Source organism: Maylandia zebra, linkage group LG13 (assembly GCF_041146795.1).
Source record: "Maylandia zebra isolate NMK-2024a linkage group LG13, Mzebra_GT3a, whole genome shotgun sequence".
Classification (NCBI taxonomy): Eukaryota; Metazoa; Chordata; class Actinopteri; order Cichliformes; family Cichlidae; genus Maylandia; species Maylandia zebra.
In genome coordinates, this window is record NC_135179.1 from 16,952,455 (window position 1) to 16,980,433 (window position 27,979).

The following is a 27,979-nucleotide window of genomic DNA, read 5'->3' on the forward strand; positions in this document are numbered from 1 at the left end:
ACCTTGCAACTCCGTTAATCTGCTTATAAATCTTTATTGGGAACGAGCAGTTTTCAACAATCACACCTCAAGTCCAATATTAGTGCATGGATGGAGGCGTCTAGCTCTTCCTGGACCATGATTGACTTCTAAGTGATCTGTGATGCTGGAAATTCTGCTCGCAGAAATGTGCCCTAAACCCTTTTGGTGAGGATGTGAAACTTTCCACTTTCAGTGGATGAATTTTTAAACAGCCTTCTAGCGCAACAATCTGCACGCTGAAATTCAAACATCCAAGAGTAGGGACGTTTACTCAAAACACATTTTTGAGTGGAGGGGGACTTTGAGGGTTGCCGAGGATAACGGGTAGCCCCTCACCTTTTTGTGCAGCGCACCTGTGCTCTCTTGAGCTGTTATAAAACATATAGTCCAGACTTTATGTACTCCCTTCACCGATCTGCTTCCACGTGAAAACAGAGAGGGGAAAAAAGACGACATAATAACAATTAACATGCGTTACTTTGGCAACATGTGAAAGAAGATGGAAGGATGAGAGGAAGACCGGGGACATTTTTCACGGTTAAGGTTTGTACTTTGAGGGAAATTATGTCATAAAACCAGTTTATGTCTTATTTCGTGCACTTCTTTGTGTGTTTTTAAGTGCTCTCTTGACTCTGTTTGAGGTGGGAAGAGTGCTGCCTGCTAAACACAAAGATGTGGAGAGCTTCGTGCAGCAGTCCAATATGTTAGATTGCTTATTAGTGATCTCCTTCCAGAAGTGGTGTAGGGGTGGACAGTGCCAGATTGCGCACAAGTAATCATCTGAAGTGTTCGGGGAACAAAGTGAGCAGGTGTTTGATTGTGAGAAAACCATTTGGGAGACATTTGAGTCCAGGAGTTGGCAACAGGGGTGATTGATAGATATTTCTCCCATTTTGCATCGCAGAGGAGTCTGTGTGTGCTGTTAATAGGTTTTTAGCTTGTACAATTTGGTATTTATGCTGCAGTTATTGGGGCTTGGATATTATGTTTTTATGATTTTTATGATTGTTATGCTCACTTGTGACATTTTAACAAGTCTGACTTGATCATAATACTGAATTATGAGTCTTTCTGGTTTGGTTTTGTTCATTTTAGCAATGTTTAAAATCTAAATATACATTTATTTTCTTGTTTTTAAATCATGTTGGGAATGTGTGACTTCAAATACCAATAAGCTGCTCTGATTAAGTTAGTAGGTTTAATTGCTTTCTTAATTTATAAATTATTATCCTTATGCTCCTTAACTGTAATTTCTTTCATTTGATGGTGGTACACAGTGTAATATAGGCCGCATTACCGTTGTTGTTGACTTGCCTTTGTACTCTGTCCCTCTGATGATCTTACCGCATATCGCTGCTGACCCACAAGCCCTTGCCTGCTAATTTGCATAAATCACAGTCTATATCTGACAGTTACTAGGCAGTGCAGGCGGGGAGATGCCCAGCCCCCGTGCAGAAACCAGGCCACCAACCCGGAGAATGGGAGGCCTGGCTGCCAGAGTGACAAATGTATCCAGAGCCTACTCTTAACTGCCTCCTCTTGTGTGAATGGTGTCTGCGTGTGTGTATGTACTGTGTGTGTGCACCTCTGCTTGCACATGTGTGAGTACGCCACTGTATAACATAAAGGTTAAAAAGTGCTCAGGGGCTCTAAATAGAGTAACAAAGAGTATATCTAAAAAATCCCCTTAATTCGGTGACCGACATATATAGAGCCTTGTTATTCACTTCTCTACACCTCATCATACTGGAGTGGCAGATAAACAGAGCCAATACAAGTGAGCTGGTTGGTGAAGCATGAAGTTCTGTGAACCATGACAGCAGGTGAATAAGGAGGGCCCATCACTCTGAACCTTCTCAAACATGGCAGTTACCCAAGGATCCCAGCCTACCACTATTATTCCACCTGCAAAAGTCTAAATTGATGACCACATGAGATTGTACCTGTTCAGTGATACGAAGACAGCGGGACACATAATTAAAGGCCCTGCTGATGTAAACGGATGTTTTTTCTACTGTAGATAAAGGTTTTTGTTCCATATTTTATCTGGCAGAGAAGCTGAGACTCTACTGTTGACATTACTTTCAGCACTGTGTATGGGTCACATGTAACAGAGTACACAGCTGAGTAGATGGTGCCTTCATGTTAGTTTGTGAACTATGTTCCTGGAAAGTCAATTTAGTATAAGATTTCAACTGATATGTCAATTTTGGAATTTTTTTTTATTTCTTAAAAATGTATACTAGCGTCAGCCACAAAAATCTGGTATCTAATTAAACCTCCAATGTGCATATTCATTTAAGGAGCATTACGCTCTCTTCTTAATGAACCACATATCTGATGTTTTAGTTTTCAAAAAGTCTGATTTTTTTGTGCAAAACCTGCAATGTGCATCCCAAAGAAGTTAGAGGAGCTTCTAAGCCTACAGAGGCAGTTGACACATTGGGAAATATTCTGCTTTGAAATGTTGGGTCCTATCATCCATGTGGATGTTACTTTGACACTTACCTAAGCAAAGACCATGTACTGTATTTTATGGAATCAGTAATCCTTGATGGCTGTGGCCTCTAACAGCAGGATAACGTGCCCTGCCACAAAGCAAAAGTGCTTTAGGAATGGTTTGAGGAGCACAACGATGAGTTTTGAGGTGTTGATGTGGCCTCCAAATTCCCCAGATCTCAGTCCACTCAAGCATCTGTGGGATGTGCTGGACTAATAACCCTGATCTATGGAGACCCCACCTCTCAACTCACACAACTTAAAGGACCCGTTGCAAACATCTTGGCAGCAGACACCACAGCACACAATCAGGGCTGCTTTGGCAGCAAAAGGGGGACCAACCCAATATTAGGCAGGTGGTGATAATAATATGCCTGATTTATGCATATTAACATACACAGAATTTAGGTTTACAAGTCAAATAATTATTAGTGAACAGCTCTGATTAAGCTTGTATTTTTGAAACAGGTAGGATGGACAGTGACCCTGTCATCTTCCATAAAGGTGTCACTTACATAACATCACCCAAATATAAAAAAACACAATAACAAATCTCTCAAATCAATAAATACCTTTTCATTTAGCGTCTAATAGTCATATAGGTAAATGTACCCCCTGGTCTCCATTACAAGCATCACGATATTAAGGAAAAATCTGCCACAAGGTTGTGAAGGATTATTACATCCTGTACAGTGGAGCCAAATCATGAAGTACAGGTGTGTGTGCAGGAGTGTGCTATTTGTTTGGCTACATTAGCAAAAATGCTGCATATTGCCCAAATGACTTTTGATTGGATCAGTTATGATGACTGGGCCTGATTGCAAACAACATGATTTCTGTAGTTTATAGATAATGTTTCATTATGACACCTATGATTTAATTTTAATCTAATCTTCAAAAGAAGAGCCACAAATGACTCTCATTAGGTCAGCTGATGACACTTACCCGTAACGCTTGATACGGAAATGTCAGGTGGAGCTTAAGGACCATGCTGGAGAGTTTAATGAGTGTCTAAGTGCTTGAGTAGCCGCATTTGGAGACACCGCGGGGCTCGAGATGCGTCTCTCATCTCTCCAATTAGACATGAGCAGAGGCTTACTGTACTGTGAGGCCAATCCAAAGTGACAGTCAGAAAACAACATGGTGGGGATTGAGGGGATGAAAGATGGAAGTCAACTGGAGCGTGACAGACCAGTCATTTCCCAGAGTACGCCACTGACACTCCTGTCTGTCTCTCTCAGAAAGACTTGGGCTAAAACAAACAAACAAGCAAGCAAACAACAAAAAATAAACGCAGTGATTTGTTACACTTATTTCAATCACAAAGCCGGGGATTATACATCTCTGGGCAAACCAACTAAACTGTGATAATGTGACCATATAGACAAAGACAGCAAATCCACTAGAAAGGTTTTAGTAACTGTGGGTCACTGTGAGTTTCCGTGCAAACCCCACTTAAACTCACACTGCCTCTGCTGCATGTGATGTGATGCCTGGGGTCCTGTGTTATGCTGTGATGATGAAGTGTGCGCAGCACTGACAATGCAGCTGTTTACACATCCTCTGCTCTCACTGCAACACCCAGCCACCAGGTTACGTAATGCTAGTCCATGTGGGTCGTATGCGAGAAAGTAAGGGAGGAGTGTTAAGGCAGCACAAGCTGTAATGATACAATTGGATATATCCTCCACTTTGATACTGATCCCTATACAACTGTGCTTCCTGCCTCCTCTTACACATTGTATATACTTGTCAGGATGTGTAGAGAAGATGCTGAATCACCCTGTTCCTTAAAATAACCTGGGTAGTCTCTCCATATATCTACCATTTCAGTTGATCTGAATCTTATCTAGATAGAGGCATAATCCCCAAAAAGACCGTTCGGAGGACGGTGGTATACCAATCAGGATTCAGGTGGAAACATTTAGCTGTGGTCTGACAAAACCCCCACACTTCAAAAGCACTTTTGATGTTTCGCCCTTGTTTTTTCAGGCCACTCATGCATCAGTACTTTTGTGAAAAACAGACTCTGAGACAATATTAGAAACGATGCCCGCGGGCGGTTCTTTGAAGCTGAACGCCAAAGCCAGTCGGCCAGTCAGCCCATTGATAGCGTGCTACTCTCCCCACTAGTTTGTATGATGCCGGTCTTCAGTCCAGCTAGTGGGAATACAAAACAGCTTTTTCCTCCAACCCTTGTCAGCACTGATGTTAAATCTTAATATTGCAGCCTGGGCTTCAACAGAGGCCAGTAAAAATCTTGCAGTCATTTGCTCAACAGAGCATGTAACATTTGGCATAAAGCAAGTCAAGCAGCTCATAATGCATTCATTCCAAGTTAATATAACCAAAGTCAAAGAGTATCCCAGTGCCTTTAGTCTTCTGAAGTACTAAGTAAATATTCATGATGGCACGGGTTCATATTCCACATGCTCGCTCATTTCGCACTAGTTTTCTTCAGTGCACTAAAATACTTAAGGAGATATATATCCCATGAAGCCCAGAGCAATAAACTCTTCACTGAATAACGTTGGCCTGGAAGTAACCATAAACCACAGACGAACGCAGTGCAGCTTTGTTTCATTTTATTTGATTAGATTTTCTTATGCTACATCTTTGCATCATGTCTGAGATTCAGGGGCCGAGCCTTTCCCGGGCATAAACATCGCTGCTACGGCGCCAAGGATATCTGTTGCTCTTAAAATAGCTGCACCAGAAGGCATGAAATTATGCATGTGTTACAGTGGCCATCAGGGATTAACAAAGGTGTTCTATTTTATGCCTCTTCTCCAACAAACGCACAGAGGGAAGTACTTTAACCGCTCCTCCTTGTAATGCATGATAATGAGCCTTGTATTGAAATGTAAGACAAATTATGGTCTATGGAGACAATTACTGCTGCCTAATATTCACGTGATGTCACAGAGCCAGAGCATGCAAGCATGTGGTAGTCATAATATCACATGACCGCAGAAACTGTACAAGACACTCAGACTGATATGGTCAAAGTGTTAGCAGCTGGATGTTGCTTTCATCTAGTAAGTCTGTGTGCAGTTTTGACGATTCGTAGTGTTTACACATGCCTTTGGGCAGAGGTTATCAGTCGTCTTATGAACTGTAATTATTATGTAATAATCAGATGCTCAAACTACCTCAACTGGCTCCTTTCGATGTGGAGGAGTGAATTGCCACCTTATCGTGGTGGAGGAGTTTGTGTGTCCCAGTATTTACAGGGGCTATGTTGCCACCTGGTAGGGTCTCCCAAGGCAAAGTGGACCTGGGCAAGGGGCCAGATTAAGAGACTGCTATGAAAGGAATAAAATCAAGGAGCCAGTGTGCCCTACCTGGAATAGAGTTACCAGGGCCCGACCCTGAAGCCAGGTCTGGTGAGGGAGCTCAAGGGAGAGTGTCTGGTGGCTAGGGCTCGGCCTATGGGTCCTGGTTGGGCACTGCCCAAAGAAGTGACATGGGCCCGCCCTCATGTGGGCCCACCACCCACACGAGGCGCCACAGTGGTCGGGTGCGATGTATGTGAGGTGGCAGTCAAGGGCGGAGGGATTGAAAAACTATTTCAGTGATCATGAGGATGTACAAATGGTGGGTGGGGAAGCGTGTTGGTTTGAGCAGAGAGTCAAGGAGGACATATGCGCTAGCCTTACTTTTATATGGGAATATAATCAGAATACAACCAGTTTGGAACCAGTTCAGTGCCCTATTGTAAGGCTACGGGTCGTAGATGATTTGTATTAATTGGTGCATGCTGACTCAGAATCATTGGTAATCTGTCTGCTTTCATAAGTTAGATTCAATTATTTGCAAACCTTCACCAGTATTTCTGTCCTGTTACTCCTCTATTGTGACACAGTCAATAACTATAGTAACCTCACTGTGGACAGATTTTGCCACAGTGATACCTTCACAGCCGTGTCAGATTCAACACCTCGCTAGTGTCTTGACACCTAAACTGAGGTCATGTTTATGGAGAATTTGGACCCAAAATGCAGACTCCAGGGCAGGTTTAAATAAACAAAAACAAACCTTTATTTACACGAGGCAGCAAATCCAAAAGGCAGACAAAAACAGGAAACACACAAGGGGGGAAAACACTCAGGCAGACAAACAGAACTCCACGACAGAGAACCAAGGAAAACCTAGGGCTTAAATATAAACGATGTATACAGGGAAAGATAACACAGCTGGAGAAAACAAGACTCAGGTGAACAGAATCAACTAACGAGAAAGAAGGAACGCAAAACCAACACCACACACTCAGGACAAGAGACTATCAAAATAAGACAGGAAACACAAAGAGAAGACTAAACACAGGAAACAGAAACACAGACTAGACACAGTGCACATAGGAGGACAGGAAAACCATGAGAATAACTAACAGTGATAACTACAAATGCCAAATATGAATGAAAACACAACCTAAGCCAAGGTAATATTCAAAACTACAACAAACCAAGTCAAACAGAGAATATCAAACAGAAACTGAGAGTCCAAAACGGAAAATGCTGGGCCAAAACCAAATAAAGGTTGAGTGGGTGTGATCTGTGATCCCATTGCGAGATGGTCTCTAGTGTTGATTCACTTCAATTAGCTGCAATCTCTGATGCAGAAATGTATTCAGTTTATAAGGAAAAGCCTGGTGACTTCCCTGTTAACTTTACAGGAGTTCTCGCTTCCTGCTATTCATTTTTTCTAAACACTTCTTGCTATTCATTCCATTTCCCTCCAACCCTGCTCTTTCATGCCAGTGCAGTTGACTGCACAACAGGGGGCAGCTTATATTCTGGGTACTGCTTAATTATTAATGTGCTTCTTAACACGTAGCCTAATCCGTCTACACAACTTGAAATACTGACACAGGGAGAAATCTGCAATCTTACTTGCAACCTTTGTCATAATATTAGAAGTTGACCCAGTTGCACCAGGTTTTACGGAGAGTGCAGGAACATCTGGATTTATGGTGTTAGGCTGGTAAACTATTCAAACATAAAACACAGTTAGTGAAAGCAGGGTTTCTTTTTCTTCAGGCCCATCCTTTCTATTCTATTCAAGAAAATTATGTAGCACAGTATAAATTCACCACAATGCATAATAATCAAGGAGAGGCTGCTGATTTATTTGCCGCATTCACTTATCTGCACAAAACTTTTGTGTCTTTTTGAAATTGTAATGAAATCAAGGAAGATCAGTATGCAAACATGCTCACCAAGATAATATTGACATGCAGATTTTTGTTTTTGCAGATATAATATTTAGTGTGTTCATGATCTTAATTGAAACTATGGCATTTGCTTATTACACACACACACACACACACACACACACACACACACACACACACACACACACACACACACACACACACACACTCACCCCACCCCCCTATAGAAAACCATCTGACTATCATGAATGTATGTATGCATTCACTCGACACTTTATTAGAGACAACATGCTAGTACCAGGTTGGACCTCCTTTTTGCCATCGTGCTGCCTTGATTCTTTCAAAACTGCTGCAGATTTGTTGGCTGCACAACGGTGATGTGAATCTCCCGTTCCACCACATCCCAGATCTCTATTGCACTGAGATAAGTTGAGTAAAATGAACTCATTGTCATGTTCAAGCCCTCTGGTAATACAAGGATGGGCAGATTTAAACTTTAAAATACAGCTTTTGGAATGACTGCAACAAAACTGTAATAAGCACTATTGTATGTGTAAATATAAATGCATCAATAATTTACTGAGATTGCTGCAATGGTAACCTTTACCTTTCACAAGAACTCAGCTACTCAACTGTCACCTGGTAGCTTTAGTTGTCAAGTGCTTGTACTGAGACAGCAGAAGACATATAGTGGCCTGATCTGTGTGTTGGGGCTTCCAACATAGCCTGCAACAGAGGTAAGGTCAGAGCCTATTGATTTTTAACACTGCTCAACGAGACAGCAGGCTACTCAGTGAAAGACACCACTGTGGAGCCTGTGTAAAGAAACATGTCTGCAGCTCAGTTCCACTAACTGCTACATCCATTTCAAGTAGGTGTACTATTATGAAAAAGCAATGCAAGAAATCTCTATATGATTGCCTTCACGCTTTGATGCTTTCATCGTTTTATCACTCAGATCTGCAATCACCTCGAAGAAGAAAGGCAGCAGAAATGTGGCGCTTCCATTGCAACCTCATGCGCCGCGTGAGCACGGCCTTTGTATGCCCTGCAGTGTAGGTGGGAGGGAAAGTGGGGCATGGGGTCTTTAATGTGCAGGGTGAAATTATATATCCTTTTAATCATACTCCCCCACCCAGCAGCAGTTTAGGATGAGAGTGACAGAGAGCCAACACAAAGCTAATTCTGCCCCTGTCACATCCGATTGTCTCTTACCTCGCAAATGAGCAGCAGTAATGACACTCGCCTGATGGCCCATGCTCGTGCACATTTGCAGGGATAATGTTTGATAGAAATCAATCTGTGATAATATTGTGGATGGGAACACTGAGGTGATTTCCCTCAGATGGGTTTTGTCTAGTGTGAATATTTCAGCTGTGAGGGTGTCGCTTTCAGGTTCTCATTTCATCTTGGAAAGGACGCAGTGTTTTCCAGCATGCTTAACCAATGAGTGCAGAATGCAATTTCATTTTTGCCTTTATGCTATTTACCAGTGCGTGTTGTGGCAGTGAATGGAAGACTTTTACATTAAATTCGTTTAGAATTCTTGATTATACAACACAAAATGCTTTTAATAAATGGAAACTTTGCAATTCAAGTTAAATAAACTGGGTCACTAAAACTATGGCTATGATTAGTCACATGTTGTAGTTCTTTACCAAAGTGCAAAAATCTAATTATTGTGACTCAGTAAATACAGGAATGTTGCCAAAGAAAACTACATTGAATAATATATAACTTGTATAGTTTGATGAGAGATATTTGTGTTCCTCAGGAGGGAATGACATCCATTCTATCCAATCCACAGACTGTATATCAAAGATGGCCATAGCCATGTCACCCATTGGCTGGAGAACTGTGTATTATTTTAAATGTCAGAGAGTGTAGAAACATCTGTTAGGCTGGTAATGTTAGTTGTCAGCTAAAGCTAACAAGTTTGGTTAGCAAGATGCATTCTGTATAATAAACTGTACTGCACAGATAGATGCCATAGAATTTCTGAGACTTTTTCCTGGAGCACAGACTTCTTAAAGTTTCTGTATCACACAGAAAACTTTATTTGTCAAATAATTGCACCAAAATGTCTCCAGAGAGCACCAACCATCACAAACAGGGTCAAGCAAACAGAATTAGCCGAAGTGAAGCCTAGAAGACAGCAATGGGTTACAGATACCTAAAGAAGTCAATCAAAGTCCCTCACTTTAAGCCAAAATTACAAATGGCTGATTTTTAAAAATAAATAAATAAATAAATAAAATACACACCAACAGTAAGTTTATTAAGAAGGGAGTAATTATATGTGGGAAACAAAACCATTCTTGTATCCAGCTGTAAACATGTTAATCTCATCTCTGAATTTGGTATTTCCCATAGAGAGAGTTTGAAAGATGGACTTTGCTTCCAGGTCTGAAAAGTGAAGCCAACATGTCCTGATCCAGATATGTCAGGGCCATGAATTACTCAAAGATTTGCCTTAAGCAAGTTTTATTTTTAATGACCAAGCGGGAAGCTCCAGTGGTTTAAAACAGACTCCTGGTTGTATAGAAGTCTATAGGAAAGTGGACTTCAGTTATTTCACTATGTTACCTCAGTAAACACTTTTCTGATGACTTTATGAGATTTTTCACCAATTTTAAGGTCACACTGCACAAAAAGTCAATTTTACGCATTTTGTTCTTTCTGAGATTCAAATAGAAGCTAATAGAGCAAACAGCTGTATCAGCTGGCTGATTGTATTGGCTGATATTAGCTCTTCGCATTACATTAAAAAGGAGGAGACCAGAAACATCCTTCAAAGATGTTATGAGTGTTGATGTTGCATAGTTTGCCCACCAGGGGGCGATCTGTAACTTCCTGTTGGCAACACACATTTGGAATGGCACAAACACAAAAACCCGCTGATCTGTGCACTGTCAGTCATAGTGTGAATAAATAATCACACATGATAAATGTTAGGGAAATGTGTTTATGTTTTATGTTTCTGAAAGACAAAACACTTTAGGCCAATAAATTAGAATATCAAGTTTTTAAATTACCACATATCGGTATCAGTATCAGTCTTGAAAAAATCCTAAATCGTTGGGATCTATTGGGATCTAACGTCTTGTCATCTAACTTCTTGTCATTAGCCAGTTTGCGTAGGGTTTCACAGTCATACACTCTTTGCTCGTTACTTACAGTTTCAAAACACGATGATGATGATGTCACCATGTCTACATCCACCTACTGCCTCTAGTATTTTTTCATGGGAGTGTATGGGACTGACTTGGGCTCGTAGCCCACCTGAAGTGGCTGTTGGCAGCATTGCAGCTTCATTTGTCAGCCATGGGGGTGGCCGCTTGATCCAGACATATCAGGGCGGTGAACTGCACCAAAATGTACCAGTAATGAGATGATGAGTAAAACAGCAGTAATAAGGTTTATTACATTTTAATTACTTGTGCAAGTGTTAAAAGATCAGTGAATAAATCTAGAGCCCCAAACTTAAACAGGGAACATTAATTAGTCCAACAATGACCTGATATAATGATGCTGAGTAATATCCCTTTTCCCCTAATTTCATATAGCTCCATGAACTTAATGCGTGGATATGGTGAGAGCCACTAACAACACCATGAATTATAAATTTTTTCCGGCGACAGAACATATTATGGGATCAGAGAGGCAATATGAGCAAATCTTCCTTTTTATTCATGCCAGTCCTGTTTAATGAATCACTGGGAGATTGCTCTCACTGTTGCCATTAATCAGAGCTCCTCTGCTGCTGATTGAGGAGGGTAATATGAACAGGAATACCAATGAGTGGAGGAATGTGCACGGGCTGAAAAATGGCAGAATAACTCAGCCATTCAGACAGCCAAGTGCTGTGTGCAGTCTAAACACAACCTTGTCCCATCCTTACCAGGAATGAAGTCTATTACCATTTGACCGTGTTCTCAGATAGGGATTATATCTGCTGCACACCCACTGAGACTGAGACAATTTGTTTTTTGACAGCTATTGGAAAACCGTGTACCACAGTCATATTGGTACTTTGGAAACAGCATGATGCAACATCTAAAACACAAATTTGTTTCATTGATTGAAGAAAACTGGACCAGACTCAGGCACTGGGGAGCTTTGCACTCATAAATTGAATCTATAAATTTGCCTGCATGCAGTTAATGCCCCGAGAATAAGGATAGTTTTTAGAACTCATCTGGGGGTTTGTTTTTCATATTTTGAATCTTCCATTCACGTAATTGTAATTTCCAAGCCTTTACAAGTAACTGTAACTCACATTAGTGACCAAGAAATTTAAAGGAATAATTTCACAGTGCAGAGAGCATGTGACATACAGGTCTGCGGATACGTAACAAGCACCATATTAGGACAGGGTGGCATAAATACTGGAAACCAAGAAATAGTGCTGCACGCCACAGGCAGATAAAGAGTTCGGTTTGGGCGCTGGGGTGACTCTGGTATTGTGCTTCATTGTGAGCAACATATTGTTATAGGGACAGCTATTATTACTGTTATAATATACACAATCAACCCAACATTTGTCTGGTAGAATTTCCTGATTTTCTACGTGGTCCTGAATGTCGCAGCGACTGATTCCTGCCTGCAAACTCCTTCAAAAACCCAAATTCATCGTCTTTAAGCTTCAGTATTTGAGATATAATGAGGTGACTGTGGCTTGATTGGCTGGAAGAAAGGGAAACAGCTGTCCTGGCTCCTTCAAAGCAGTAACAAAATTTTACTTCCATCATCCTAACACATTTTCTTTGTTTTTGGCTTCTTTTTTTTCACCTGTCAGCAGAGCAGACAGATGCAGAAGTTTCATCAATCGTCATGTCTAATTTTTGTCCAAAGAGTGAATGAGAAGCCAGCAATATTACAACTGCCGTATTTGATACAGGCAGCATTAGGCAGCGTTTTGGTTTATTTCAGTTTCATTAGCAAACTGGAACACCGTGATGCAATGTTTGCAAGGCACAGACTTGGATTATTTTTGCATCACACGTTCTCTTAAGCCCGAGGGCACACGTATGCGCATATATTTTCTCAATAACTGTGCTCACATAAACACACACAGATCCCGATGTGGAGATCATGACTTATCACACACAGCGCTCCATCATACAGTCACCCACATCTGCTGCCCTTTCCGATTACTCCATCCTCCTTTACCTCCCCTTCTGCCGAATCCTTTTTTCTTTCCCGCTCCTGCAACCATCCGCGTTATCCCCCCATGCCCCGGCCCCCGACTTCCTTTTCTTAGTGCTCTGCAGACTATCCTTCCGTGCCAACCAAAATGAACAGAATTCCTGAGGACATTGGAAGGTAGCCGGGACGCACGTCAGCTGGCACATTTTTACTCTGGTGTGATGTCCTCTGAGCCTCAGATGGCATGTTAACAACCTGGAAAAAAGGACCACAGAGTGGTTTCAATACACCTCGCATGATTGAAACCGAAAAGTGTTTTTTTTTTTTCTTCACATGTGCACACTGGTTAGAATGCCAGCATTAGACAGCAGGTATGATTTTTCCCCCCACCTTCCTCTGAATGGGTGGAAGCATTGATGGAAAATACCATTGTTGCATTTCAGCGACTATACGGGACAATCAGAGGAGCTCTGTCTGTTTGGGCAGATGCAGTTTGCTGCAGTCTCTGCAGGTTTTTTTTTTTTAACCTCTTCCACCATTTCCAGAGAAGGATAAATGACAAAACCATGTCAGGCTGGCGATGCAAAGAGGATAATTAGGATTCACGAAACACAGTTTGTCCTCAAAAGCAAATCACATCCCTGGTGCTCAGGGGCTACCAAGGCACAGATCATTTTATATATCAGCACCTAGCAACTGGCAGATGGAGTGAACTTAGTGCAGGCTGCCAAAGCTGATAGGACACTGCAGGACTGCAAAATGAGCTGTGATGATTCCCCTGCTGAGGCCAACAAGGGAGACATACCTCATTAAGATGCAGCGCATCCTTGAATGCCCGGCCACACTTTACAGCAGCAAGTTGCTCTTTTGCAAAATATATTTACAGAGCTATTGAAAACATACCATTTGGAAGCAAATAGCTGCAAAGCAAACACACACCAGCTTGGCAGTAACAAAATGTATTTTATTAGAGCATCAAATACAAGTAAGGCTGTATAGTTTCCAGTTCAGATGAGTAACATTGCACATTGAAGCAGTGGCACACACACAGTATCATAACATGGAAAACAATAAGGCCTTTGTATGAGACGTGTAGGCTATTGTTGCTATTGATTACTGCACGGACATGCTGGCAAAACCACATAGTGAGTCATCGGGAATTCTGTCCATCTCCTTATTAGTATAATACCATAACGCTGTACTGCATGGAGAGGGACAGGCCATTAAAACGGCACCTGTGGTGAGGGCATAAACATGTGTTCCTCATAAATATCCATCCTGAAGACGACTACAAAAAAAAATCCCCACCTCTTTTTCTACATGCAGGTAGACGAATACTCTCATTACAAATCCCCTTCGTGTCTTGAAGGAAAGCAGAGGTGAATGTTGTCCTTTATCTGCTTTGATGTGGCATGTTCGAGGGTCCCTGGAGGCCCTTGGCAGACTCTCGCTGCTGAGACTGCAGGTACTGTATAAACACACCAATCCGCAGCTCAATGTCACCCACCGGCTTCTTAACAGTCTGCTTATTTTTCTCTCATCAATATAGCCTACCCTTTTTTCCATTATTTCGCATCACATTACTAACCCTTATTCGTCCACAGCTTAATTCTGTAAATTACAATTTATTGCATTAACCTGCTGATGTCACCCTGCCTTCTCGTTATTAGAAGAGAAGCTGGATTAGTGCAGAACGAAACTCATTTAGATACTTTAATGCTAAAACAAAGGAGGGGCAGAGAAGATATGAAACAGAGGCAAGAAAATAAAGAGTTAGAGACACTGAGAACAAGAGCCGCGAGAAGAAAGAGAGACAAAAGCGAGGGAGAGACTCCTGGGACGGACCAACAGGGCTGCGGCGAGTGGAGCTTAATTTCCCAACACCATCTGTTACCAGTCCCTGGATTGAAAGCTCCACTTATGTCAAACCTCCCACCACAGAGTCTTTTTCTCGTCTGTCCCCAGTAACTCTTCGCGCTCCACACCTATGTAGCATACTCTATCTTCCTCTACAGGGCAAGATAAGACACTTAAGATGAGATAATCTCAATCTGAAAGCAATTTTCCAGCTCGTGGCAAGGAAAAAGAAAACCATGCAGTGCTGGAAAAATATGCTCAACTTTACCAGCTCACTGCACACTTAATTAGTGGAGTCTTCATACAGGAACTCCTTTCTATTGTGTCGCGGTCCAAATGATCTCGATAAACTCAGTGTTTAATCTTTGCCGACTGGCACAGATTAAAGGAAAAGCCCATCGGGGCTGCCCGGTATATATAGGGCTTTCTACTGGGAAACAAGAGCCCATGACACAAAATGTGTCAATGGAAGTGGCTCCAAGGTACTGCCCCCCCCTCCCATCCCTTTTTTCCCGGTGGTGTGTACACTGAGGACTCCGGTAGAGAAGTGTCTGACCTACATTTAACAGTGCAAAGGCATGGAAATATGTCAAACTGCAAGGTTGAACAGAATTATATACATTATGTGGAACACAGAGCTTGAGCGTGGTCCCTAACTTGCACATGTTACATCAGATTGGACAAAGTAGTTGCTGCACTTTGGATAATGCTATTTTGGGGGTAGAGGTTGTCATTTTTAGCAGTGCATTAGTGCCTGTCAGATTGCATTTTCCTTGTTGTATGCTATTATTCATTACTTTAAAGTGTGCACTCAATCTGCCACGAGGAGTTTTCCTCTACTCTTTAGCTTCTTGCAATCATTTCTCCTACAAGAAGAAATTCTAACCACACAAGAAAGCGAGACACTGGCGCAGAAGCATGGAGTGAGGGTAACCCTGAGGACAGAGTATTCCTTGGCATTTTAATCACTTCATTTACAGTCTCTCAGGGTATTCTGATGCAAATTATCTGAAAAGGTCACACTGCAAAGAGGGATATCTATTCTGTTCCAAATGGTATTTATTTATAAACAGGTTCAAACACTGACTAACCTGTGTATTAGTATTATTTAGTCATCACTGACCTTCATATAAAAAAAGGTTTTAGATCGAAAAGAGTTAAAATACCTAATTTGTCAGGTGACCACCCTTTTAGTAGCAGCTTCAGCACATCAAACCAGTTTCATATTTTCAATGAAAGGAGCCCCCATGTGGCCACTCGTGTTATTACAGCAAAAGCTTTCTAATCAAACAAAAGCTGGTGCGCTCACTGGCCACTTAGGTACATCTGCTCAACCGCTTGTTACTTCAGATATCTAATCAGGCAATCAAATGTCAGGGACTCAGTGCACATACACATGATCAAGACGACCTGACGTGATTTTAGTGAGTTATAACTTGTTAACCTGCATGTTTTATGAGAATTGACAGCCTGAAATACAGAAAATTTCCAGTGAGCAAAATGAAAATGCCCAGTCAATCAAAAGAAGTCATTCGGGTTTGAGTTGATAGGAAGGCAAATATAACCCAAATAAACTTTTATTACAAGCAAGGTATGCAGAAGAGCGTCCCAGAACACACAACAAACGGAAGCTGGAAGCAGATTGGCTACAGCAGCAAAGACTGCAGCAGGTCCCCACTCCTGTCAGCTAAGAGGAGGAAACTGAAGCTACAGTTTGCACAGACTCTACAATATTAGCAAAGCAGAGGAGTCTTTATTTCTGCTGTGACACTTGGATGATAGGCCCAGACATTTCAGGTCCCTGAGAACAAACTATGAGTTATTTAAACACCACAGTCTACCTGATTATTGCTGCTGTGTACCGATCTTCTGATGACTACTTCCAGGAGGAAAACACTTTTAGGGTGTGGTGAAATATCTCCAATGAATGTTACCAGCACCTTGTTGAACCTGCATCATGGAGAGTAAGGGCAGATTTCAAGACATAAAGGAGGTCCAACCTGGTACTAGCAAGATGTACAGATATAGATTTTTGCAATGGTCTTGGAGGAACATTGTCTCGCTTCACTGTGTACTGTACCACTGGACATGGTTGAAATGACAATGAAGCCACTTGACTTGATGTACCTAATAAAATGGCTATTGAATCAGATTTACTGACCCTGCATTTAGATTATTTACATTAAAATATAAAACCTTTGCATTATTTAATGAGTTGTACAAGTGAATAATTGAAGAATAAAACAAAACAAACAAACAAAAAAATCACTTGTTGGCTGCTTGACAGTAATGTTACAGCAAAGCCACTGGATGTCACCATCGACACTGCGTGTGTCAATTAACTATGTAAATATGTAACTTGTGTTCATCATATTTACTGCACTCACACTGGAAAACTGGCCCAGAGTCCTTAGTAATGAAATTCACAGATGTCAAAGCTACAAATATCAGCTTTTCCAACAGCTTCTACTCGGCAGCCTACAAAAACACAGCAGGTCATTCAGATCAGAAGGCTGGCTGCCAGCTATCTGACTTTTCACTCCTCGAGTGTTTTACAGAAACACTCAAACACCTGCTGGCTTCTTTCAAAGTCTAGAGTTTAAAAACATATGGTCAATTCAATTCTTTCAAAAACAAATAAACACAAAGACACATTTTTCCAATTTTTTCCAAACTTTATTTGATGACAATATACAAGAACATCTTGAGCACGGAGACCCTCCCTGGCTGTCTGGGATCACTGTGGGGAAGAAAAAAAAAAAATCAATACCACAGCAAATTTAATTTAAACTACAGCAAAAGAAAACCTCACAGGGAGTTTCAGTAAGTTAGAAGAGTGCAAATAAAGACAAATGTTCACAAAAAAAGTTGCATTTTTTGTTGGGACAGTTTAAATTCACACTTGAATGCAGTCTGAGTAAGACATTTTACTTGAAGAACATAATGTCCAGAGTAAAATTCACACATCAACAGGCTTTTAGTTGAGCTTCCTCCCACACAAAACAAGCTAAAACCCACATGCTACACTCTGCTTCTATTAACTACAGATATGCACTATCAAAGCAGTCTGTTCAAATCTAAGACAGAGTGGGAAAAGCCCACTGTAGCAGATAAAGTGGTAGAATGGGCTGGAGTAGTGGGAAAACACATAAGCTGGGAGTTTAAAAACACCATTGCGGGGGGTGAAAAACACTGAAGGAAAACTGCAGGGAAAATAAGGGATGACATGCACGGCAAAGCTCAGGTCTATCAGCGTCTGATGTGCAACACATTAGCACACCATGCTTGTTCTGCTTCTATACCTGCAGACTGACACTTCATTTCTGCAAAAGAAATCCATGGGAAGCAAAATCAAGAACAAAACATGGCACAAAAACGATGTTAACATGTTGAAAATTGAAACGTGGAATAGAAAAGAGCTCTGAATGGACCCGAGAGTTTTGACCAAGGCCAACAGACAGCACCACAGGCATGGCTGGACAGTGTCAATATTTTCCTAGCCAGCTGTGCTGTAGCTATTCCAGATGCAGTGAATTGGGCTAAAACACTGTCCAGCTGGGCTGTGACATTCAGAGATCTATTCTATGTGACTGATGCCAAAGAGGGTACAGAAGTATGCAGGGTTTCAAGAGATTACATAATCATTTAAGCACTACTTTGATTTATTGTTTGGGCGATTTCCTCGCTATGTTAACAGGTTTATAAAACTACAACACTATTAGTTTACAGTAGTACTTGTTAGTACTAGGAGAAGGGATGGGTAGTATTATGTATTAACCGGTGGGGTCAGATCCTTTCATATTGGATGAGTGTACATCCAAAGACAAAAGCACTACAGCTTTAGTGAAAAGATGGATCAGGGGTGGTGCAAAAGCAGGAGTTACTGAGCTACTGAATGTAACTCCTGGATTATCTGCACACTGCATTTAAGTCTATTTCTGGAAAGCATTTACCTTCTACAGTTTCCGAAGACAATGAGATATGATTGGAAAGATGACAAAGGAAATTAAAATAGCAGAAGAGTTGTGGAGAAACAAAGATTAGCAGGGTAGAATAAAAGGACAGGTGTGTAATGAAAATCAAGAAATACAGAGATTTCACAGTAGCTTGGATAATGGTCAAGACTATTTCCCCGTGGAAAACTATGAGGTTGGTCAACGAGTGCTCACGATACCTTTTTGCCAGCAGCGCCAACACTGGCCTTCTTGACGCCTCGTACTTTCTTCATTCTGTTCTTGCGTTCCTTGCGCTGTTTCCTGGAGGTCTTCTTTTTCTCATAGAGACCGTGCTGAGGACACAAAGACAAACGCATTTTATTTTACAGACTGTAAAAGAACATGGGAAACCTCGAGACTGTGAGAGGCTTTTAAAAAGACCCGTCAGAGTCAGAGCTATTAACGGTTTATATTTCGTAGTTAGTTTTTCATTTTATTTCATTCTCACTTTTTATTTTTAATAATTTAGTTTAATTTCGTTTCTAGAGTGGATTTTCTTGTTTCATTGTTCTTATTTTTATTAGTTCAAGTGTTAGTTTTTGTCTCTTTAAATACTACTGTATGACAATCACATGTCACAGGCAAAGTTTAGGAAACTCAGTGCAGGCATAAGAACTTTAAAAAAAAAAAGACTCAATAGACACATCCTTTTTAATAACAATGTTATCAAACTAAGAAAGGACATTTCCTCTATGTTCAAGGGCTGCTCTGCTAGAGTTCCACCAAAAACTTAAAATCAATCAAATGTAAAACTGTGTTCAGTATCTAGTTTACAGGAGGGCTGAACCAATTCACCGTTAGCACTTCTTTATCAGAGATACTATCATTATTACTAACAGGAACACATTTTCTTCTTTTAAATACAGGCTACTGCAAAAAATGAATTAGTGGTAGTTCAAGGCATCATTAAACTGTATGTCCACCCAATGGCTCTGACCCCACTGTTTTTAATACTCTCTGCTCCACTGCATGGCATACGATGGAGACGTCCTCAGAACTGATTCTGAAAATGCAACAGTGTTTTGCTGCTGTAGATCTTTTTTAGGCAGCATGTGTACTGAAGCTTGACTATCCTTACATGCTGAAAAGGACAGGAAACATCACACACACATAGGGCACAGCAAAACAACTAAGTGGAAGAGGGGGACTAGTGCAACTAGTTGGGGGTACGGAAGTACTTTGCGATGCTTCCTTGAAATACTGGTTGCTATTTTATTTGAGACAGCTTGCCACTGTAAAATCAGCTATGGTCCATGGTATATGGATGGTTAGTCTAATGCAATGTAGCCAACATTATACCTGTACAACGATTAGGAGGCCACTCAACAACCATCCTAATAGTTCAGTGTGTTTTAACAGACTGTTAAAAATGTTTCAATAAATGGTCTGCTACAATCAAATCAGCAAACATCTTGATTTAAATACATGGGAGAACCTTTTTCCTCCTCCACGGTGCCATATTGGGTACAGAGAATTAGGCACTTCTCGTGATATTGGTTTCCTGAATCTCTGGTATCATGACTCAAGCAGGGTCTTCATAGCAAGGTGCTAACTATTTTGACAAACGCGTATCCTGATAAGTCAATAGAAGCCCCATCATTTTCCCTTTCTATATCTCTCCAACATACCGCATGTTTATATGCATCTACATGCAGAATATCAGCCAATATCCCTGTCACATTTTACTCTGTAAAAACATCAAATCTGGTACTAATCTGGCTCTAGTTCAAGATAATAAATACTACGTCCTAATGTCATCAAAACCTCTTCTCGGGTAAAATAATATTCCATAACATTACACTGGAGGTCCAGACTCGTGCAAAATTTGTGAGATGGCTGAGAGAACATACATCTCCTGCTCATATATACCAATTTCAACAGACAGCTCTCTGATTTTTGTATAGCCACTTGTGTTGACTTGACTTGGCAAAGTTATTCAAAACTCACCCTGGCCAGTCTGTGCTTGGGCTCATTCTTCTTGGCATAATCTAGGGAGTCGTACACCATGGCAAAGCCTGTTGTCTTGCCGCCACCAAACTGAGTCCTGAAGCCAAAGACGAAGACGACATCAGGGGTGGTCTTGTACATCTTGGCGAGCTTCTCCCTGATTTCAGTCTTTGGGACTGTGGCCTTGCCGGGATGGAGGACATCAACGACCTGCAGAGAGGAAGGGCAGGCGATAAATGTGCTGCTTCAGGACTAGAGCTTAAGCTCGAGATGTGATCAACTATGAACATGAGAGCCCTTACCATTTGCTTCCTCTGAAGCAGTCGGTTCGTCATGAACTTGCGGGTCCTGACTGTTACAGTATCGTTCTGAAGACGAAAAGAAATTATGCATTAGCAACGAGAAAACTGCTGTACTTGTAAGAGCCTCATAATAGTGAAGATAGAGGCTCACCTGTCTCACCCTACCTAAATACCACTATGTTGACATAACCGTTAAGTCCTCGACTCTCCTAACGTTTACACGGTGTGTTAACTTAGAAATAAAACAACTAATTGCTGTAAAGCCTATTTCTGTCCGTTACTGAAGTGTTCTTGTGGTACTTTAACAAACATGCTAGCCTAACGTGTGGGCCGCCATTAGTGTAATTATGCTAACGTTAGCTGCCATAGGTAGGACTGTAAGCTGCGCTACTTTGTGTTTATTTTCTAAATTAACGTATTATCTAAGCGTGTTAATGTGGCCATGTGGTGCATAGAAAACAATTTACAACGACTGGAAAGACGAGTGTAGCCTCTGGTGTGTGCAATATGCGGATCGACCTCAGTCAGACTAGCATCCTGACGGTATCTCTGAAATTTCTCTAAGATCGTTTCACACTACAACAATATCAACATTTTATTATAAAGCAGCTCTAAAGGATCACTTGGTCTGAGAGAAATGTGTGTTGGTGAACGGATGGCCTCGATGATCGACAGATTTTACTCGCAATTTTCACCACAACACTCACCATCTTGACGCCGGCCTCGCTCAGGGACGTAGAAAAGGAGGAAGGACCAGCAGGCAACCGGATTAATGCCTGCACAAAATTTAGCGAGCATGTTACTCGTACTGCCTGATGGAAAAGATGATATCGGCGAAATTTTATTTTATTTCGGTTTCTAACAATATTTAATAAATGTGAAAACATTTTAATTACGCTACAAAGAAATAGAGCCTATTATATGATACTTTTAAAGAAAAATCCAGAACTTTCCTCACCATAAAAACATTTGGCGTTTGAGGTAAAAACTGTGGACGTTTGTTTCTGCCACTTAAAAAATTGTTTTTCATCGGAAAAAATACTTTTTTTCCATTTACAAATCAAAATTCTTGTTGCTATACAAAATATCGGGTTATTTTTAAAAAAACAAACAGGTTCTTATCTCAAACGCTTAGATCATTAGCTCAAAATTTTGACTTAATTTACATTTTAGATTCTCGGAGTTTTTAGTAATTTTCGCATTGGTTTGAGTAAGTCAGTCCAACAAAACTTGTTTTCAGTGAAGGAAACAAACTTCCAGAGTAAAATGACATAATGAACAACACTTCTGGCAGTTCTTCAGTTCACTAGACATCAATTCTCATTTTATAGTCATTAATTTTAAGAGATGGACAGAAAACACAACACAGCTAACAACATATTTTTTTTTAATACTGTAACATACTGGGCTGAACCTTTTAGGTAGGACCAAATTGCTTTTTGATGAAAACATTTCATTTCCAAACTGCGCTGGAAAAAAGGACACTGTAAGTGCAGGTTTTTGTCAGGGTAACTCCAAACACACACCTCTTTTGGAGCTTCAAGATCCATCCACTTTAACAATGCCCATCCCCCTTAAAAAAAAAAAAAATTAAAAAAATAGGGAGATGACTATATAGTTTTTGGAGTAAAATTAGGGAATAGACTAAGTGTAGAGCTCAATTTCCAAACACAGTTTAAAAATATTTTTTTCTTTTTAAACCAAGTATAGGTCAGATTTGTTTCTATATGTACATACATATGTAGTTATTGAAGAGATTATGAAAGAGCAGTAACAGAGATAGGATTAAGTATTAAGCAGTTTTCCAAACATGTAAAGTGAGTGGTGCAGTGTTGTTGGTGGTAATTCAGTATCCTCCCTCTTGTTTATTATGCACTTTTGAAATAGAGCAATCAATTTACTTATGAACGTAAACACCAACAACACACCAAACACCATTTCTTTTTTTTTAAGAAAGTACGTTACATGCACTATTGTGTTAGATGGTAATAGGTGGTTGGCTAAACAACACTCAATGAATAAAAGACATAGGAAAATGTTTACAAGGGTGATCAGATAAGAAAGATCAACTTCAGCACACCTGTTTGCACGAGTGTGATTCTGCCTCTCCAAGTTGCCAAAACCACACACAAAGAAGAAAAATAAAGCCCCCAAAAAAATCTTGTTTTTCCTTTGTTACAGAATTTTATTGATCTTGCAGCAACAGTGTCCACTGGCATTGGAGTCTCATTTAAAATAAACGTCATTTAAAAATCAGAACAAAAGATTACAGTAAAGTTGGTTTCAAATTTGTCTCTCAAAGCATAATATTAAGCCCTCTTTGTGAAACTGAAGTCACTGGAAAGAAATCTGCCGTGTAAATTATAATGCCGTAAAGACTTATCACGAAACATGGCCAGAATTAATAACGGCAAAAAGAAGAAAAAAAATAAAATAATCTGACAGACATCAGAGGTTCCAGTCTTACTGAGAAACAAACTTCATGTTGAGTCATTTACCGAATTCAGAGCTGCTACTTGGACAGAGTACAGTTAGCAGGTATGAATATGATTTGTGGTGTTAAAAAGAAAAAATATTATTTGAACATGAGTGTGCGGTACTCTCACATTGCCAACTTCAATATCCCATATTTACCATTGCACTTCAAAACTTCACAGCTGTTTGAGGATAGAAAAATGGCAAAGAAAATAAAAAGTATTCCTTTTGCTCAATTGCCAAGTACAATGTTACCTGTTCAATGTTGCAGTGAAAAAATAAACATCTGTTGGAAAGTACAAATTGATGACCAGGTATCTAGTTACTGCATTTCATGTAAAGTAAGGCATGGGCAGGCGTGACTCATGAGATGAACAAGGTAATCTAAAATGGGTTAAGGACACTGGGGGACAGATTTGTTGATTACAGCATCCATCAAGCCTGATGCAAACAGTTTGTTCTGGCTGCAATTCAACAGGCTTGACAGTGCCCATATCCAAACAAATTCACTCAGTACTAAGAAACCGTATTAAAAAATAAAATGCATATAAAACATCTGGACTATTTCAAGTTTTCCAAAATCTTGTATCGCACCAAAAACATCAGCAGGATATTAACCGTTTCCATGTTCTTCTAAATGTTTTTATCTGGTTTGGAAAGCTCCCAGCACATGGTGCCAAGTATCCTTCGATTTTATCAAATTATGAATGCAGAGCACCTGCCAACACAAGATCAAAGTGTAGTAAAAAAATAAAAATAAAAATAATAATAATTTTTTTGGCAGATGAGAAACATGAAAATAAAAATCACAGCGAGGCCACGGTCGTGATGAAATGAGTGGCTTTATATTGTTATACTGAAATGTAACTAAAATCAAAAGCTTGTTTGTCAGTTGCCAGGTTGAAACCTTACATAAGTGGGAAGTACAATCATTTTTTGATTAAAAACCGCTCAATCGCAGGCTAAAATTCATTTAAAAAAAACAAAACAAAAAAAACAACAAACAAACAAAAAAACAAACAAAAAAAACAAAACATATCTTGGAAATTGGAAACTTGTGCACCCTTGTGTTGATAATGAAGAGTGAAGTCTTGGAATAGCATGAAATCTTCACCTAATTGAAAACACAGCATCCCTTTACAAACCATCACTGGAAACTAAAGAGTCCAACTGATGATAATAATAATAATAATAATAATAATAATAATAATAATAATAATAATAGACTGTGGGGCTTTTCAAGTAGTTTCAAAACAATTTAAAAAAAAAAAAAAATCACTGAAATATCATGCTAACAAGGGTCTTCAAAACCAAAGACTGTGTGGAATTTCATATGTTTCGATTGATTCCGAGGCAAAGACTAAAAAGAAAAAATTTAAAAAATAACCACTTCCTCTCCCAATTAACGTGGATTATTTCCTGTTTTACGTCTCTGCTGGGGGACTCCCGAGAAATTGGACTAATTTGTTTGGGCATTCTGGGAGAAGCTCCCGTGTTGTGAAGTTAATTTGTACTGCAACTGGTAACCATGGAAATCTATTCAAATAAACAGAGTTTCCAGCAATGGCCAAACTGTACCTGTATGATAGACTGAATCCCCATGGTTTACACACATTACATCCAGCAGTGAGAGAAAGAGCTAAAGAAGATGGCTGCCATGAGGGCTCACGACATTGGTTTCTACAAGCCAAGCCACTGGCACACGTGTTGCCAGGTTATTTCCTTTTGCTGGTGTGGTTCCAGTCTGTTAGATGTCCATTTCAAACTGAGCATCATCACCTTTAAAGCACAAAGAAAGGGGAACAGGACAAGTAGGTATTGAGATGTGTCTAGAAGAGGCAGATTAATTAATCAATATGTGGAACAGTGGATCTTTTACCAGTTGTAGGCTTCCCATCGTGGTTGTTGACGTGGTTGTTGGCTTCATTCTTCCGGTTCTCAGTCAGAACATTTAGACTGGTCACGCCAGGGATGACAGGCAGGTGAGCCGGTGGAGTCTGGGCAATGGGAGAATTGCGCCGATCCAGGAGGAACTTGCGGTCGTAGATGATCCGGGTTCCTGAAACGGGAAACATCAAGTTTCTGCTACCTTTCAAAGAGATGGTGAATATGGGTGCAGCTTAATTTGTTTAAAGGCAAAAGCCTGGTCTTCATCCACAGGGGCCAGATTCAACTATATGCAATAACATTAGTGAAGCCAACTTCCTGCACATATTTCCCCATTAGGTTCTGAGTTTCCCTGTACACACTATTGTCTAATAATTTCTGAATAAACGTACTAAAATCTGCAGTCTTGATGGCCATGGTGACATCACAGTATTTGCATTCGTGGCTGACTCAAAATGCAGTTTGACCTTTTTCCTCTTCTCCATAGCAGGCAAACACAGGTGAAACTAATAACATTAACATCAGCTTGTTCACAATAACGGCAGCACAGGTCAAGTTGATTTCATCAGCAGCACCTGTGTGACTGATCAAATCAGCTGAGCTTCTTCAAATTTTAGTTTCACTTCTTCCTCTCAGGCGTTTTCTTCCTGCTCCTAAGAAACCCCATCTATTCATTATTCTAGCCTAAAACTAAATGTGCATTTAGAGTGTAGTTGAGCAGTTTCATTTCACTGTAAACTGACTGTCCTTTTGTGGTTGTAATGCTTAATACAGACATTTCCTGTACAAACCGTTTGCTGATAATGAAAGAAAAACAGTGCTGTGTAATCCTGCGCACTGTTTTTTTTTTTTGGAGACCTATAATGTAAATGTTCCTCTCTTTGCCTGTATCTGTGCTAAAGTCCATAAATGCAATAAATGTTACAGTCTACACAAAAAGGTCCAGATATATTTTTGTAGTGCATCTTTGAGGTATTTTTGTTCGTTTCCCCAAAAATAATTAACACAATTCAGCAGCTACATACTGAACATAGAATACAGAAACAAAGTATCCAATATTGATAATATTGATATTAGGATCAAACCACCCACTTCTAGAAATGAATGCTTTAACAGAAAGTCTCTATGTAAGTACTATTACTATGCAGAATAAAGCATATCAGTGATGCCAGTCAGGCAGGAAAATTGTGTAAAATTGTCCTTATTGGAAAGGATCCTTTAGTGCGGGCATGTCAAACTCATTTTACATTGTGGGCCTCATTACAGCCCATTTTGATCTGAAATGGACCTGTGAAACTGCCCTTTCAGCAACTGAAAACAGTTCAACTACACATTTAATCTGCATTAAATATGAGAAAAATAAACAAATGCTCATTCTCAACAATACTTCTCTGTTTCTCTGCATGGTAAAGAAATGTTGCTGTAGTAAACGAAATAAATCTGTCAGCACAACTCTTTGGGCTTACATTGTAACAAATAAACGTGGAAATTTACAGAAGGTTCTGGTAGGCCCATACTGTGCTATAATTACAAAACCAAGTTTCTGTTCATTTACAGGACTTGTTTTACTGCAGACCTATTGTCAAAACATTTAATTCATTGTTTATCTGTTACTTAATCAATTGTACGTATACACTGACAAAGTGGAGATCTTTATGTGCAGAAAAAAACCTGTATAAAACTTATTAAAATACATTTAAAAGTCCAAAATTTATGCCCTCTTTCACATTTTCCATCGCCATCCAGTGGGCTGGATTGGAGTCTTTGCCGGGCCAATTCTGGCCCCTGGGCCTTATGTTTGGCAACCCTGCTTGAGTCCTTGTAGAAATCACATATCCAGTATTATGAACTGAAGCTAAAACATATGGAAGCTTGTTTCTGCCACTGAAAAACTAAATTTCTTGCGATCCATAAGTCAAAATATCGACTTAATAACTCATTTTGAAGTTAGTAACTTAATAAGTCAAAACTTCGACTTATGCATGAAAAAAAATCCCAGTGGTGAAAACGAGCTTCCACAGAGACACGCCTTTACCTGTAATCTAACGATCATCAGATTTCTGCTCACCACCGCTGGCAAATGTAACAAGTACACCTTTATACACAGTTTCAGGTAACGATGCACTAATGGAATCTCTGCGTTGCCAACGAGCCAATCAGGCAGCAGCTAGAGCGCACGGGGGCGGGGCTAAGCTTTGTTTTTGTTTTCATCTGGATGACAAGGCAGCCTAGGCCAACACTGCCAGGCACAGTTGAAGCTTAGCTGAGACCACAAGCACCACCTCACTCCAAAAGTCCCCTCTTTCCCTACAAATCGACGACAAAGCAGGCGAGCTGCCCTCTCACCTCCAGGAGTGGTAGAGAATAAAGTGCCTCCGGGGGTGGTACAATAGTCATGAGGTAGCTGCGTTGTGTCGTTGATCAACACCGTCTTGGTCGGGATGGCCCTGCTCTCGCTAAGCTGACGACTGGTCGACATTTTTGTTTAGCGCTGATTTGGTGACAAATCCAGCAGCTACAGAAAACTGGGGTGTTTGTTTCCCGACGGACGGTGGAAACCCGGGCCGTTCCCCACTCTCGTATGTCTTCCCTAAAGCTTTCTTGTCTCTCCTTTCGTCCTCCCAGCCGTCAGCACCGTCCCCTCCCTCAGCAAGGCAGGAAGCACGACAAGCTGC

The 27,979-nt window shown here is 40.4% G+C and overlaps 2 protein-coding genes across 5 annotated transcripts; both read right to left on the reverse strand.

Annotated features, from left to right (window-relative positions):
* Positions 1-17,352: 17,352 nt before the first annotated feature.
* rps24 (ribosomal protein S24) lies at positions 17,353-22,507 on the reverse strand. 4 transcript variants are annotated; one of them, XM_076891641.1, is made up of 7 exons: positions 22,469-22,507; positions 21,650-21,718; positions 20,943-21,008; positions 20,641-20,850; positions 18,873-18,986; positions 18,001-18,021; positions 17,353-17,438 (listed from the first exon to the last, which is right to left on the reverse strand). In XM_076891641.1, exons 1-6 carry the CDS (start codon positions 22,490-22,492, stop codon positions 18,016-18,018), a joined length of 489 nt encoding a protein of 162 aa, XP_076747756.1. In that variant the 5' UTR covers positions 22,493-22,507; the 3' UTR covers positions 17,353-17,438; positions 18,001-18,015. The 4 variants fall into 4 exon arrangements, with proteins under 4 accessions (XP_076747756.1, XP_014265340.1, XP_076747755.1 ...); XM_014409854.1 differs by lacking the exon at positions 22,469-22,507 and adding an exon at positions 21,901-21,987; XM_076891640.1 differs by lacking the exon at positions 22,469-22,507 and adding an exon at positions 21,901-21,987 and having other exon boundaries at positions 21,650-21,754.
* A 596-nt stretch (positions 22,508-23,103) lies between these two features.
* Positions 23,104-27,974, reverse strand: eif4ebp2 (eukaryotic translation initiation factor 4E binding protein 2). Its single transcript, XM_004551644.6, has 3 exons — positions 27,651-27,974; positions 25,297-25,476; positions 23,104-25,196 (listed from the first exon to the last, which is right to left on the reverse strand). The coding sequence occupies exons 1-3, from the start codon at positions 27,781-27,783 to the stop codon at positions 25,165-25,167; spliced, it is 345 nt and encodes a 114-aa protein (XP_004551701.1). The 5' UTR covers positions 27,784-27,974; the 3' UTR covers positions 23,104-25,164.
* Positions 27,975-27,979: the final 5 nt, after the last annotated feature.

Bases quoted from the DNA above. Each gene is read 5' to 3' on its own strand.
- eif4ebp2 (XM_004551644.6), bottom strand. From the start codon at position 27,783: ATGTCGACCAGTCGTCAGCTTAGCGAGAGCAGGGCCATCCCGACCAAG. The intron at 25,477-27,650 runs GTGAGAGGGCAG...TTCCCGTTTCAG, and splicing joins ATTCTCTACCACTCCTGGAG to GAACCCGGATCATCTACGAC. The intron at 25,197-25,296 runs GTAAAAGATCCA...TGTGCTTTAAAG, and splicing joins CGATGGGAAGCCTACAACTG to GTGATGATGCTCAGTTTGAA.
- rps24 (XM_076891640.1), bottom strand. From the start codon at position 21,972: ATGAAAAACAATTTTTTAAGTGGCAGAAACAAACGTCCACAGTTTTTA. The intron at 20,851-20,942 runs GTAAGGGCTCTC...TCCTCTCTGCAG, and splicing joins TGCTTCAGAGGAAGCAAATG to GTCGTTGATGTCCTCCATCC. The intron at 18,987-20,640 runs GTGAGTTTTGAA...TTGTGTCCTCAG, and splicing joins CCAAGCACAGACTGGCCAGG to CACGGTCTCTATGAGAAAAA.